The sequence below is a fragment of the Pyrgilauda ruficollis genome, unplaced genomic scaffold (assembly GCF_017590135.1).
Source record: "Pyrgilauda ruficollis isolate IOZ18807 unplaced genomic scaffold, ASM1759013v1 scaffold32, whole genome shotgun sequence".
In the NCBI taxonomy this organism is placed as follows: Eukaryota; Metazoa; Chordata; class Aves; order Passeriformes; family Passeridae; genus Pyrgilauda; species Pyrgilauda ruficollis.
The window spans coordinates 2175631-2191577 of record NW_024524600.1 but is presented as its reverse complement, the minus strand read 5'-3'; the positions used below and the strand labels follow the sequence as shown (position 1 = coordinate 2191577).

The window sequence follows — 15947 nt, the reverse complement described above, 5'->3', positions numbered from 1 at the left end:
ATTCCAGTGATTCAGCGTGCTGATGCTGTGTGTCTCCAGCTGCTGGAAGGATAGTTATTTTGCTGTCATCTGTGAATGCACTTTTCAAGTGTTTCTTCGCTTTACCCATCTCTATTGATCCTTTTCCTTGATTCACTGTCGAGAAACTGCCTCCAAAGGCCCTGGTTGCCAGGACACTCTGCTCACTTACCATATTTCTCTCACTTTCATGTTTTCAGTTCAGCTGTCCCTTATGCTCATCGTGATGGTGAACATGACAACAAAATCAGTTTCCTTCCCATCCCTCCCAAACCTCTTTACCACAGCGTCTGTAAAAACCACACATGTTGCTATAAGCACCTCCTATAACATAAATACGGGCTGGTAGTTTCCTAGTTTGCCACCTTTTCTGTTTGTTTGTTTGTTTTAAAAGACATAACCATTTAGAGGATAAGCACACTTTTATCTTTTATGCATAGCATAAAAGACTGTCGCTTGTGCAGTAGGCACAGCGACACAACCCGTAGGTGCCGAGTGCCACCCCGGCGAGGCAGGCTGTGGAAAAGCCGCCCCGTGCGGTACCTCCCGCCTTGTCCCGGCCGGCCCCGCGGGGCCGCGTTGCCCGGAGACAGCGACGCGTCCGCGCCCGGGCCGAGCCGGGCCGGGCCGAGCCGGGCATGGCGCAGCCCGCCGGGCCGCCGCCCCCCGCCGCCGGGCCGCAGGCTCCGCACGCCGCTTTCTTCGGACCCGTGGCGCGGGGCAACCCGGTGGTGGACAGCTTCGAGACCGAGCTGCGGCGCGTCCTGAGCTCCCTGCGGCGGCTGCGAGGCGCGGGGGAGGCCAAGCCGCCGCAGCACGACCTGCACCGCCACGGGTAGGGCTGCGCCGCCGCCCCTGAGTCCCGCATCGCCGCCCGCTCCGGGGGCCACTCGCCCTTCCCTCTGCCCCTGCCTCAGCTCCCTTTCTCGGCCGCACTCCTCCTCCTTCCCTCCGTTCCTTCCGCCGCCCCGCCGCTCCCGGGCTGCCTTTCCCGGCCCGCCGGGCGCCCCTGCTCGGCTCCCTCCTCACGGGAGTGCGGGCTGCGCTGGGAGTCAGCGTCCGCTGCACTGGGAGATAGCCAGGAGTTTGCTCGCCAGACAAACTTCCCCAGCAGTGTGCCAAAGCACCGGCAATCCGTTTCCTTTTATTTTTTTTTTCGTTGTAACGAAAACCCCTTGCAAATCTGAACACCGTGGTGTTTTTTTTTTTTTTTTTTTTTTTTTTTTTTTTTCCTCAGGGCTTCCTACAAGTCAGTGCTTTAGGGAAAAAGCACAAGGGGCTGTGGAAGTTGGCAGCACCATTGTTGGTTCTGTCAGAGCTGCCTGAGCTTCCTGGTGGGAAAATCCCTTGACAGAGCTGCAGGGACTGGCAGCCCACCAGCGAGTGCGGCTGCTTGCTTGTGAGGGTGAGCGCTTGTGGGCACGTACGTGCCTTCAAAAGTAGGGCTACACGAGGATAACAGCGCACAGCTCTTTTTGTGCATATGTCTCTGTCTACGTTGGTGTATTTTTATACACATAGATGCAGGCAGAGCATATGGCAAGTATAATAGTGCATATTTGTTTGCTCGCATACATGCATATCTGTGGGTATGCATAAGTCGAGATTTTGTAATGCAGTTAAGATAGAGCAACTGGAATCAGTGTATGATTCATAGTGCATGCATATGTCTTTTACAGACTGTGCATTTCTCATGTAGCTCTCCCTGCTGCATTTAGGCACATTGTGATACAAGAGCTCAACTACTTATTTTGAGGTAAATAGTTGATTTTCTGTTGTTGTTATCTGAATGCTACTCTGTTCTAAGTTTACAGGTCTTTAACATAAGCCCCACAAGTTTCCCAAGGTATCAAAAGTTCCTTCAAAAACAGCATAAGAGTTAGGTTGCAGGGTGGTTACCTTATCGCTTATGTGCAGCTTCTACCCTTGCATATTTCACTCAGCAGTTTCCTAGAAATAGTCCACAAATTACCCTACTCTGAAGTAGGTGTATACATTTTCAGAAGTTACTCAGATTCTGCAGCTTGGCCTTTGTCTGAGCTAGAGATCTTTCCTGTTCTAAGCTATCTGGCTTCCTGATTTTTTTATGGGGCATGCTCATCATCAGGTCTAGGTCTAGGTGGATCATATGGATATCAGTGTCCATGTTTTTGTCTCTAGTCTCTTTTTATATTGTCTCTTTTTATATTGTTTCAGCAGCTGATTTCAGTAGTTTGCTATTTTGGAGCCTTTTTGTAGTTTCAGACCTTTTTATTTCAGCTTTAGCTGATAGGTATTATTGTATTGAAAGCTATTCTCTCCAGGTCCACTTAGAAGAAGTAACACTACCAAAATTGCCAACAGTGGTTCTTCTATGTGTGCTTTGTATCTTCTGGTCAGGAGGTGGCCATGATGTATCTAAGCTGTTTGCAATATAGTGCTAAGTTACCAGTTTTTGTGAACAGTGTCTCCAAGCCTTTTTTGCTTTACCTCTCAAAACTAAGTAAGTTCTGTCTTATTCAAACTGGTATTTTGTAGATGTGACCCATGACCGTGCATACCTTGGTTGGCATGAGGGCATTTTCACATCTGAAGAAATCTGAAGTGTTCATCATGGAGATGAGAACTGACTCTGTACAGGCCTTGATCTCAGAAGACTCTGGTGGTAATGAGCCCTACCAAAATTCCAGGGCATTAGCAATATGGAGTAACATGAAGCTCCCAGTAGCTGTGCATCCTCAGGCATTCTTCATTTGTATAGGGACAGCACAGAGGTAGAAGACTGGAATTGTCATTATTAGCATATGTTCAGGCAGTCAAGGCTTTATTTATTTGTGATTGTGAAATTTCAGGGTTTTTTCTCACTACTGCTTCATTGTTTGATAACTCAAAATTGGAGCATGTGCTGCTTGCAGAACCAGCTGTAGTCTGGCTGGTCCTAAGAATTTATGAAGGTAATGGCTATTACAGATGCTTTCCTATATGCTCTAAAGACTTCTTGCTATGCCATTTTTCAGTCTATCTTTTGTGGCATGGATTGAGATCAAAGTGTTCTTGTTCTTCGAGCAGCAAGAAAACCAGCTTCCATGTGGCAAGTATTTTCAGTCTAGAAAAATAAAATTAACTGCTTCATTCCTCCAATTCTTTCAATCTTTGGTGTTTATAGGTCACGAGAAAGGCCATAATTTAGGCATTTAAATGTTCTAATGTAGGAAACAAAAATTACTGAGGACTTCCCTTTTATCACAAATATTTTCAGTGGGAAATAGCAATCAAAAGTAATTTTTCCTCAGCTAAACAAGAAGTTGTTTTGCTCCATTTCTCTTGGCAGCAGGGCCATCAAAGCTTTGCCTTGAACTATAGATTTTATCTCATGTTGTGCGGCTTAGCCACCCTTATTTAATAAGATGGCTTTTGATCACTATCAGAGAATTCTTTATACTTTTAGTAAAGATTCTAGCCACGTGGGTCTTATCCTGTGCACACTATTATGGGTTGACCTTAGGGAATTTTTTTCTATTATGGATGGCAATAAAGAAATTTCACCTCTGAGCTTCAACAGTCCACCACTTTTTTTTAAGAATTCACTTACTTAACTTGTTACTCTGGTGTCCTAAAGGCTGTTTAAAGGAAAGGCTGAGGAGCTCTTTGGGAAGTGTCTCACTCTCCTCTTTTGTCTGTGTCAAAGAAACATTCCTGTGTCATGAACTCACTTGTAGTTAGTCATGGCATTGTAGCAGATTCACTTTACCTTAACTTTTCCACTGAAGCTGAAGTCTGGTCAGGTTCATCAGTACTTTGCTAAACTAGTTTTTTACAGATTTATTACTTGTTTATTATATTATGTGGGAATCTCTTGTGTTAACATGAACGTTTGAGAGCTTCATCCAGAGTCATTCTTGATATCTCTTTTCCCTCTTTTTCCCCTCTTTCCCTTTTCCCGCTAATATCCATCAAATCTTTTGGTCTCTGAAATTTTCCTAAATTCTTCTTTTAATAGTCCAAGGGAACTTTGCTCAGCTGCCTAACAGATTCCTTTGCTTTGGAGTCTCTTTGCAGATACTAACTGGAATATTTTTCTCAGTATAAGAACTCAGTACCCACCCAGGCTGTTAGTTGTTATGGATGGACCAGGAGGGACTCATTCCCATCCATTTGGAAAGTACCCTTCATTTCACTGGGCTATGGTTTCCTTAAAAAAATTCTCCTTAAAATGCCTTAGAACATTTTATTCTGGTTGTTGCTTTTGGCCTAGTTTGTGCTGTTACTGCATTTTTCCTTTAGGATACAACTCTAGGATGCCCTACTTATTTCCTTGCTGCTTACTTTCAAGAACTGAGAATTGTGCTGAGATGATACTTTTAGAAAAAAAAAAAAAAAGGATTATGACTGTTGCATTTCTTAATTGTAAAGATAACTTTGGCAGATTTCTCATAAAGCCATCTGTTTCACCTAGAAATGTGAAAGTGGCTCACAGCTTTCTGTGTGGAAAAAATATTGTTTATTGTGCTTTTTTGTTTTAATGGAAGTGTTCTTATAAGCTGAAATGAAGAGTTATATAAGAGACTGTGAGAATGCATTCCAGGTGCTTGAATGTCAGAGAACAGTTTAAGAAAGTGTCTTGTGTTCTAATCTACCATCCCAGCCTTAAGAGAAGTTGAAAAGTTCCAGCCACCTCACAGCAGTAAGCATGTGGTTTATGCATGACAATTCAGCTAGAAGGATAGTTTTCAGATGTTAATTTCTTTATATGTTAATTTGTATTTTTTCAGTTGTTTTCTTTCCTCATAAATTGCTACCTATAAAAAATTTGGCTGTAGTAGTACCACAAGGCACTCTGCTGACATTTCTGTACAAGTGGTTTGTTAAGAGAATAAATTTGAGAGATGCCTGGTACTGTGAACACTGTCCATACTGGTAGTGATTTGCTAATGGGATACTTTTATGAAAAAGTCCCAGTGCTTATTGGCAGTCTGTCTGATCACTTATTGTTTTCCAGCTAGAATGTAGTTTTCTTAAAGAAGTGTAGTGTGGGGAAGTTGTACACATGAGGGCATGAGGCCATCAAACCATGGCTGGTAGGGACTGTAGTACTGGCATGATGTAGTCAGCGTCTGTAGCAGAGAGAAACTGCTTAGAATCATTACCATTTCTGGGAAGCTTGCTGGTTCAGCAAAATAGGCAATTTGTTACACAAATACATCTTGATGACAGCTGTGGCTAGAATAATAGACAGAGGCAACAGAAGAGGATCACAATTATTGCCATAAAATCCTCTCTGTTTTAATGAGTGTGTCATTTGGTTCTCTCTGAAACCTACCCCTTACAATTTAAAATTCCTGAACATTTCTTCTTTCATGACTCATGGTGTAGCTCTGTATACCATGAGCTTTCTATACCATAGCTCTATATACTCTGTAGCTTTATGGTTTATTCCATGGCTACCAGCTTGCAAGGTTGCAGCCACCTGACCATACATTGTTATTTTGGGATTTTTTTTCCTGCTCATACCACTTTCCAGTCCAATAATTGCTGTGAACTGTAATTCACTGAGTCTAAGATATCAAATTGTTTCTTCCAAGAGAACTTTTCAAATACTAGCTGAAGGGTGGGACAGATTTTCTGCTTGTGACTGTGCTTGAACAACACAAGGGGATTATTACTAGGACATTTTAATAAGAATTTACATGGGAGAAAAGTCATCCTATTTAAAATGCATGATAACAACTAGAGACAGAAATGAAACCCAGAAATGTCCTTGTCTGCCTGTTAAATCTGGTTTTAATGATCACTTCTTTTGAAATATACAGAAGTTCAAATAGATTTGGAAGAAAGGAGTTTTCAAAATTTGAAGCTTTCCTGATTTGTTTACTTGTTATGACAGGTTTACTGCCAGTTTAATCTGAAACCTTTTCTCCTATATCTATTTATTTTTTTTTAGAGCAAACACTTTGTTTGACATTTGGATCAAATATAAGCCACGACTACCGGAGTGGTATTACAATGAAAGACTTGTGGAAGTTGGTGATACCCTTGCTCAGATCAAAGTAAGTAATTTGAAATCAGAAAAGGTTCAGTCATAGCCTTTGTTTCATTATGTTTCTATGCTACTTTAATTTTTAATCATATTTTACTGAAAGCTATTTAGAAAGTAGCAAAAACTTTTACAAAATAATTCCAGCGACAGTTTGTTTGTATTTCTTGCTTTCTATTGTAAAATTGCCCTGATTTTTGATATATTTTCTATATCTGTATTTTCTATGTGTCCATTGGCTTTTAGACTCCCCAAAATCTTTCTTTTTTGTTTGATGTTTCAATATGATAGTGTACAATATATGACTGTGCCTTTAATGCTGTTAAAGTACAAATTGACAATGATAGAGCAGTTCCACTGACTCAATGTTCAGTTAACCAAACATGAATAAAAAGAATTGTCAGGAGACGAACAGAGAAGAAGAACCAGAGTGCAATTACATATTGTACGACTATATGTATCAGTGATGCTGCATCTTGAATTATGTGTGTATTTCTGGTCTCCCCAAAAAGGGTAGATCACAACTAACAGGGATTCAGGAGCTAGATTGTTTGAGACAGAGTATTTGAGAGGTTTCACTATATGATAACTCTGTTTTTATGCTTTTACTTAGTCATATGTTACTGACTACTGTTGGAGATGGGATGCCATGCTAGTAACTGTTATCTGACTCAATAAGGCAAATGTATTTCTATATACTATTTGTTCTTTGTGTTTGCTGTGGAAAAAATCCAAGGGTGAGTCATTTACAAGCTCAGTGATATTTGTGTCAGAAGGTCATGTCATAAAATCTGGGGCTTTCAAGGGTAGTTGCTAAACAACTCAGAAGCAGCTCAGAGATGTATAGTTAGAAATCCAGTTCTGTACCTTCTACTTATTTTTTAACATAATGGGAATAAAAGAAAATAAATAAAAAGAAGAAGGCATAACTGGAAATGTATCAAGGTGGTTTGAGGGGCCATCTTTTTGAGACACACATCCAGTGAAACTGTTCTTTCACTCTTATGTCCTTTGCTTACGGAATGCAGCAAGGAGAGATGTTCTTTGTGCTGTTAATGGAGAGTGTTTTTTTGTGGCTGCCTGGTGAGCTTTTCCACAGGCCATGGCAAAGGCAGGAGTATCATGCAGATGTTATGAAGTCTTCTATATCCTTCATTGCATGTGCTCTGAAGAATTCCACAAAAGTGGCCTGCTCCTGAGTAAGAAACAGCCAGCTGAAGCTGAGTTTCAGCAGCACTCAGCACTCACTGGGAGGCAGAAGAAGGAGTATAGAAGAGTCCATAACTGTGGAGCCATTACAATTGAAGGTGCAGGGTCATGGTGTAGGTTTAGACATAAAGAAATTCTTAAGGAAGCTTGAACAGCAGAAATTGTTAATAGCATTGCCTAGACAATTCTGTTCATGTTATCTTCATGTTTGTGTATTCCTGAGGTTCTCATAGCTTCCGGGCCCTAGGAATTGCTTGAAACATTACATGAAGCTTTTAGTGCTTGGGAACTGCTGCTCTCACAGAGTACTCAGTAAGGTTATTTCAAAAGTATCAAATACTGCTCTCTGTACTCTGAATTGTCTTCCCAAAGCAGCAGTCCAATATAGTTTGTTCCTTATGTTCAAGGTGCTTAATGACCTAACCGTAGATTGCCTGAAAATAATCCACGTTTCTGCGTAACGACTTCTGCTTGCAACTTCAATCTTCTGGTGTAATATATTTTTCTACAGTAAAGTTATCGGTGTTGTTGAAGAAGTTGTTTTGCTGGCCAGCCTAATACTTTCAATTTTTTTGGAACTCACACTTTTAAGTGCATTTCTTTAACTTAATTTTAGAATGAAAACCTAATTTTCATTCAATTTCTTTCCCCTGAAAATAAATAAATAGAAACGACAGGGGATGGATGTTGCAAATTTCAAATACATTACAGGAGGGATGAATGTGGTGTAAAACCAAGGTCTGTGATAGGTAGAGTAAAGCCTATTCCATAAGTACTCCTTTTGACTCCTAGTTGAAAACTGGTGTTGAATATTTTAAATTTTAATCTGCACATCACATAATACTTAATGACGTGTAGTCCTTAAAAAATAATTATTGCATGTTAATAGTCAGTGGGTAGGCACCTGCTTAGCTTTCTGTCCTCCTGCTATATTTTTCTAATGCCTTTAGATTCCTTCCTATAATACATCTGCTATGTGTTTTTTAGGACACACCTAAATTCATTAAGTCATATATTTGGAAATTATTCTATTAGTCATCATATGATCAGCACTGACTTGTTTTCTCCCTGCCTCCCATTCTGCCTGTATCTGCCTGTTGTCTTTGGTCACATACAAGTATTTAAAATGGTTTAGGAGAGAAGTTACCTTTTTGTTATGTGTCAATAACTATCTTAATGGTATTCTGATCCGTGGCTTTGGATTCTAAGTGTTATCACAGCCTCAGTGTATGTATGTAAGTGACTGACTGCCTGTAGCTGTCCCTGGAAAGTCAAAATTTCTATGAATGGCTGCTGCTTTCACACAGCAAATAGGACAATAGGGCCATGTGAGTTAGACTCCTCAGATGATAAAAAATTTAAGGTGTTACTGTGGTGGAAAGAATTTATATTGAAAAAAAGAAGGGTATACAAGGAAATAAGAATTTTGTGTGATTAAATATTAAAGGATCATTTTTACCAGTAGTTTGTTACTTTTTCCTCAATAATTTATTTAGTGTGAGTGCTGGACTTAGTGAAATTGGTAGAGAAACCTAAATGTAATCTTGCTGAAGGAAGTGGTGGTGATGATTCAGTGAATGTCACTTCCAGATCTGAGTCAGTGCTGAACCATAGAGTCAGCATGATTTTAGAGTGGTTCGACGTGCTGCTGGGGAGCTCTGTTTGGAACGACACATAAAGCTCAACATCCTCTTTGCTAACAGTTCTTAAAGACCCAGTGGCAGTTTCTGGTCTATTAATGCTGATTTCTTGGCCATATGTAAATTCTAGTTTTCATTTGTTCCAATCTTTTAAAATTCATCTTACTTTTTATTTAAAGAAAGAAAAAGCTTTGACAACATGGAAACAAGGAAGAGAGAAGTGATTATATCTATATATTGCTTATAAAGTTCTACATTATGAAGTACTTTTTTCCTGAATTGTAGTATCATTGTCATTACTGTTGTAAAACTGTAGAGTATTCCAGCAACTCTTTAAGTTTATTACATTAGCCCAGGACCCTGCTTTATAATTGTTCTCTGATATGTCGTATTTATGATTAGAATAAACAAAACTCACCAAAACTGACGAAGCACAAGCCATTCTTTTAAGTATTTCAGCCTTTCCTATGTTGAGTGTTCACACTACATGCTGGATATTTGTATGAAGCTGTAGTGCTTTACTTCCTGTTGCTCCTTCATGTTGATACATTTTTCATAAAGATAATAAAAAAACACATTTTATAGAAATAGAAATGAAATATACAAACTATAAAAAGAACATATGATTTTTTTTTTTCCAGGAATATAAGTTGGCAGTTCTACAGTGTTATGAAAGATACCTTCAGCAGTTCGTTTCTCTAAACCTTGATGATGTCATGGATGATGTGCAGCACTTTAAATCTGCCTTTTTTCCAAATGGCGTTAGAGACAAAAATGCAGCACTTACGGTAGGTTGTGGGTTTTTAAAATTTTTCTGGTCAAAGACATTCACAGATTCAAAGTAAGTAGCCCATTTCATCTTCCACAAATGTACTTCATATTAATTGTATATTAAAATTAACTAATCTTTAATAATTTGTTGATATAAATTGCATTGCGATTTAATGATCGTTTGTATGCTATAAACATCTAGAGTTGGTGTAGATTTTTAATAGGATATAAATGCCTAATGCTTTTGTGGCAGAAGCCAACCACCATCAACTTTGTGTTAAAACAGCAGTTTTCTCTGAATGTGGTGTTCTGTAACTACTTACAGCTGTTTTTGCTCTGAAATAGTTGCTGTTGTCCACTGTCAGAATCAGGATGTGGACAAAATTTGATAAATGTCCTGCAGTTTTGGAAATTTCTGTATTGTATGATCTAAGAACCAGGCAGAATGCAAGTCAATTAAAACATTCTCCTGTATTTTGTACCATACGTGTGCAAAATACTACTTGTAATAAAAGGTCATGACAGTTAGAAAAGCAGTGTTATGTTTTTTACAGCTTATTTGCTCACTATGAACAAAAAGGGCAGAATGCTGAATAATTTTCTAAGTGCTTTAAGCTCTAGGAAGCTGAGTGACCTTAAGAATGTGTTGGAATCCTTTTGTCTTAATTGCTTATCAAGGTAGGGACTTACAGTATACCTTTTGTTATTTGTGGAAGAAAGTGTTTCAGCTGATATAGGGGGAATGCTAAAAACATGTTATATTTTACTTTAAGCATTTCTTTGCTGAGAAGCTCTCCTTTTGTACACAGTGGGTATTTTGAATTAACTAATGCAAGTTACTCTGTGATCAAGAGCAGCAAACAGAAATGGTAGGCAGCACCTGTGTATTGAGCTAATCAAATTCACATCCTCGAGTCAGAGTTAGAGTGTAAATAGGTGTTTAGTGAAGAGAAGAAAGCAGACAGTTTGCTTAAAAGCTAGAAGCAGATATCATTATAGAAGAGATACTTTGTATTATTATTTTTCTTTTTAAAATGTGGTTCAACTTCCTAGAAAGAATATGATCAAAGACTATGTTAACACATTTTAAAAAATGTTTTGTAAATAGATTTGAAGTTCCAGAGATGCTCTCCTCTGCTTTCTGTATGTCTGCCTAGACTTTGAACCAGTCCTACTGGTAAATGTTATGGCAACTCTATACTAAAATGCCTGTTTTCTAAGTTAATGTTTACAGACCGAGATATCCTTAAATTTTCAGATACGAAATTTAGTTTGGCAGTTATCCCTACAATTGGAAATGGAAAATGATAATGTGTCAAATGATTACATCTTAAGGCTTTAAATGTAATTTTTTTGCCATGTTCCCACAGTTAGCGCTTTTTTTTTTTTTTTTAATATATAATATAACACTAAGAAATGGCATTTCAGGACTAGAAACTTCCAGCTTCAGTGAATCAACTGCACAAAATAATATAATTTCAAATGTTACCGTGTTAGGAGGCTTTTGAGATAATAATAGGTACTGTCTGGTCATGTCCCACTTAGCCCATTTTTTTCACATTGTTCAGCTGATGCTGTAGTCCAGGTTTTTTTTTTGAAAAGGGGATTGCAGATCTAAGAGTAGAAAATTATTGTCTGCCATTAGATCTTTGTGTTTTTGAAAGTACTTTGGAGGGAAGAGTTGATAATAGAACCATTCTAAAAATACTATATGGCACTTAAGGATTTTGATCTATGTATAAGATTTCAGGGTGCTGCTTGTAAATGCTTGTATTAGGGAAAAATTGAGAAAAGAGTAGAACTTGTGCAAACTAGATACACAGCAAATGATTTATCAAGATTTTAATTTCAGGAACAAAACCAGTCTATTTTTTGCTTTGAAAGGCAATGTTATTTAGTCAAAAATAAACAGACTAGTATGAATCTCACAGAATTGGAATATTGAATATTCTGAATCGGAAGGGCTGTATGAGGATCATCAAGTCCAACTGTTGAGTGAATGGTCCATAATTGAACTCACAGTCTTGGCATTGTTAACACCATGCCCTGACCAACTGAGCTACTATGGTCAATTGTTGCAATATAAATTGAGGAGATAAGAGGTTCTTAATTTCATTTTGAAAAATGTACTTTCTCTGAGCTATGATTGGTCAAAATTGTTATCCTTTTGTTTTCCTGGGACTGCTGTTGCCCTCAGTCCCTACTTTTGAGATGTGTTTTTTGATTGTATGTTTCTATGGGAGAAGAATTAAAATTAAAATACACTCACCTGCCATTCTTATATCCCACTGCCTGTGTGTGGTACAGGTCTCTGTACCAATCCTAGCCAATAATCTACTCTAATTAGAAGGAGGCAGTAATTCAGATTTTCCATAGTTCCTGAGCATTTTTCTGCAATTTCAGACAATAGATTTTGTGCCTCATTACACATTTGACTGGTAAAAGAAATCTTCCTAATACTTGCTCCATTTGAGCTTATTGGGATAATAGCACCCTTCAATGACAGTTGACATTGTGATGCCTCCTGCTGCCACAGGTGTCTCTTTCTGAACATTCATACAGACAGAAGAATAGGCTTTTTTTTTGTCTCCCAGAACCTCAGCGTCTTTTATACTTTTATACTGGTTTTTGAAAATTTTATGATGTTGCTTGAGTCAAGTACATTTTTGACAGGTTTTTATTTCTAAATCATTTTGATGCTCTTGGAAACTCTACTTGCTTTCAATTTGCATCATGTCACTTGTCATACTTAATGTAATATTGGTGGTGCCTGCCAGGACAGATGGACTAAAAGAGTCATGTAAGGTAAGGTCTGTGAGGAGAGGTAGTATTTTGTTTTAAAGAGCCTGGCATTTGGCGATGAAAGTAAGATTTATCTCTCTAGCAGCTACTGAGTAAAAAATGGATTCAGTAAATTCTTTAAATTTCGTTCTTATGAAATCTCATGATTATACTGCTTCACTCTGTAGGTATTTTTGAGACTAATATTGCAGAAGATTTGAATGGCTTCATCGTCTCTAAATTAGAAGTACAGAAAAATCATTAGTTTTTAATTCGTTTAATGAAAAGTCATTAAATTGTTCTTCTCTGGAAGTAACAACCCAAATAATAAGAAAAAGATTGAGTTGCTTAGCATAACAAATTTCATGTGGAATTATAGAACTTACCTGTTTGTTTATTTGAATTTATTTTTGCAGCTACTATCCATATTTACACCATATGCAGACATTTGATGGTGATGGGTCATTCTGCTAAGGTACGGCAAAATAAATAGGAAGGGTTGTAAAATTTCCAGAAGTTTAGAAAATGCACCTTTTGGGTTTGCATATCAATATACCCTGACTTTTCAATTTCACTGGCATTGCCAATAGTAGTACTTTTATCAAAAGGAAATAAGATGTCTGTGTTTCAAAGTGGTTGATTTCTAAGCTTTTATGCCTTCCTGAGTCTGCTCCTTCCTCAGCTGTGGAATGGGGCCCAGAGTAAGCGCCTGATAGACATTGAGATGCCATTTGTTACGCTGTTTCAGAGGATTCCAAGTACTTTGTTTTGGACATCTGTGTTCAAGAATTGGTCTTTTCCTTCTGAAAATGTGGAAATGTGCTGACACCTGGTGGCGAGGGTTTTAGTTGTGAATACTTGATAAAAATAACCTAGCCTTTCCCCCACACCTTTTCTTATTTCTGAATGTAGTTTTTGTTTGTCTTAGCTTTACTTTTTTCTCCTAAAACTTGAGCAGAATTTGAATCAGCATTAATACAATATATTTTCTTATGTGTTGTTTTATGAATCTTTCAATGAGCAGGAAAGATTTTTTGTCTTTGAATATCTATTAAAAACAGAAGTGATTTAGCACCTCCTTTAGCATACTCAGGTTTCCACTATACAGGAAACAGAGGGAATTGATTGTAGGTATTTCCAATTATTGAAATCCAGACTAAAAGAAAATTTGTATATTGGCTTAATTTAGGACAAAGATTGTGCACATTATGTACCTCAGGGAACAGCTGACCCAAAGAAAATAGTAAGAGGAAGATACAGATATTGTTCATTTAATCAAGAAGGACTAATTGTTAAAATTAGACTGCTGCAATGACTATGTTGCCCGGCAAGTTAGGAGCCAGGAGTTCCATGGGTATATATTAATCTAAGCACAGGTTTTCACTGCAAAAGACAGACTCCATTGCATCCCAGATAAGCTTGCTGATCCTGTTGAAAAATGATCACTATAGCTGCCAGAAAAGGGAGGGCTAACTCTCAAGATAAGAGTAGGTGATAGAGAAGGGTGGGATCTTTGTCTGGTGGCAGGATTGTAGTGAACTGGAGTGGTAAAGGTAGCTTGGAGGCTAAAATAGTGCTTGACCACAGTTTAAGATGAAAAAACCCAATAATATGCAGGGGAATGTTTTTAGTCAATAAAATATGTTAAAAATGAATACAATTTCTACAATTTGTAGTGTTTTTTTTTCCCCGTGTCTTTCATTTTGTCCTGCCAGGTGAGGATAAGTCTTTGTATCTGTCCTTTAGTAATAGGAAGTATATTTATGTAGGTTAAGATGCATTAATTTTGAAATTAGATCTCTTCAATACAGGTCCTGGAATACTTACTGTGGGCCAGTATATGTATGGAGTCATCCATTCCACTCTTATCTGTGCATTATTTGACGTGGAGAGCCACCTTATATACGGCAGTTTCTCAGTGTTATTTTGATTGTCAAGCCGGCATTCATGGAGAGGTATCCTGATTTACCTTACATAGCATTTCAGATGCAATCAAATAGGAAATATTTATTTAAATATTCCTACTTATTATCAGATCATATGTATTCAGAGTTCTGTCCATATTCCAAAATTTTACTGGAAAGTGGAGATGTGTTCCCACATGTAAATGCATAATCAACTCAAATGCAATAGCACTTTGTATGTACTCACAGTCACAAACTTCTGGCATTAAACACTGGCCAGGTCCCATGCATATGTACAAAAGGTATTTTGCAAAGGTTTTGTTTTCCTTTTAAATTGTTCAGGACCTGACTTTCATTGCAGCTCTTTGCAGTTGTATAAAGTCAGGAATGATTTCATTCTAAAATTAGGTATCAACATACAGAATATGAACACAGAGTATTTGTAAATATATTTTTTAATTCTTTGGACAGGTATTTGCTCGCCGTGGTTTGATTAAAATTGATGAACTGAAGCAATTAGAAGATATCAGTTCTTCTCTGGAACGTACAGAGACAGAAAAGATTTTTAGAGAGGCCACTGTAAAGGTATCATTCTGCAAGTCATTATGAAAAGGTAGTTACGATCTCTGTGAACAGAACATGTAACATAGATGACGACTTACTTTTTTCTTTGTGTCAGATGTCAGTAATGATTTTCAGGAGAGCAGTGTATGAATCCAGAAGAAAGTCAAACAATGTTCGACGTGAGTCAAAAGTTAACCCGAGAAAAGCAGTAAATGTAAGTCTGACATTTCATATAATCCTTCTCTTCCTTTCCTCTTGTCATGTGATGAAACCATGATATGAGTCTTCTAAATACACGTGGTACTATACACAAGCAGAAAGTTTTATCTTTGCAATTTAATAAGTAACAGAATTTATTAATAAAACTCAGAACAAGTTTGGAAGTAGGGAAGATGTAATAATTATTACTTTAGAAAATTATCAGGAGAGATCTGCATGGATCTAAACTACATGGCCTTAATACTCTCCCACATAATTTCTATTGTACTATTTTTGAAGTAAAATACCATGCAGCAGTGTGTCTAGTTGCTGTGAATTGATTAGTCTACCTAAGTGCTGTACCCGCTTAGCATGACGCTTTGCTATGCTTTTGGAGCATGACATTAATAACAGCAGTATTTTATTTTCTGTTTTGAACATGTTCTTGCTTTCTGATGGAGAAATGTTTTGAAAAAAATCTTGCTTTGTTGCAAGTAGGTTTAGATATCACAAAGCTTAGATTTACTTTTTCTTACTTAGCTGTCATGGCCTCGCACTGCTACTGAGCGGCTGCTGGTGGCGATGTTTGATGGTGCTGCAGCTCAGTTCCTCGCCATCCTGGAAGCACTGTCTGATCGTAGCAGGAATCTATTGCCCCCTCATCCTCCTGTTTCTGAAGAAATGCACATTCGTGATGTCACTTCTGAGCTTTTTTCTGCAGGCCTAGAAATCCTCTCAGGTAACAGCTTAAAGAAGCAAAAACAGTTGGTGAGGAGCCTGGACCTTCATTTTATTTTGGTGTTTTTCTATTTAAAAAAAAAAAGAACGTGCCTGAAAGTGTGTATTTGA

General features: G+C 38.0%; 1 protein-coding gene across 1 annotated transcript in view; it reads left to right on the top strand.

Annotated features, from left to right (window-relative positions):
- Window positions 1–641: 641 nt before the first annotated feature.
- CFAP54 (cilia and flagella associated protein 54) overlaps window positions 642–15947 on the top strand; it is a 100390-nt gene continuing 85084 nt past the window's right edge. The window contains exons 1-8 of the mRNA XM_041474258.1: window positions 642–853; window positions 5939–6044; window positions 9522–9668; window positions 12812–12907; window positions 14244–14387; window positions 14808–14921; window positions 15016–15114; window positions 15639–15837. Coding sequence (XP_041330192.1) covers window positions 657–853; window positions 5939–6044; window positions 9522–9668; window positions 12812–12907; window positions 14244–14387; window positions 14808–14921; window positions 15016–15114; window positions 15639–15837 — 1102 coding nt within the window. The 5' untranslated portion in view covers window positions 642–656. The remainder of the gene's footprint in view (window positions 854–5938; window positions 6045–9521; window positions 9669–12811; window positions 12908–14243; window positions 14388–14807; window positions 14922–15015; window positions 15115–15638; window positions 15838–15947) is intronic.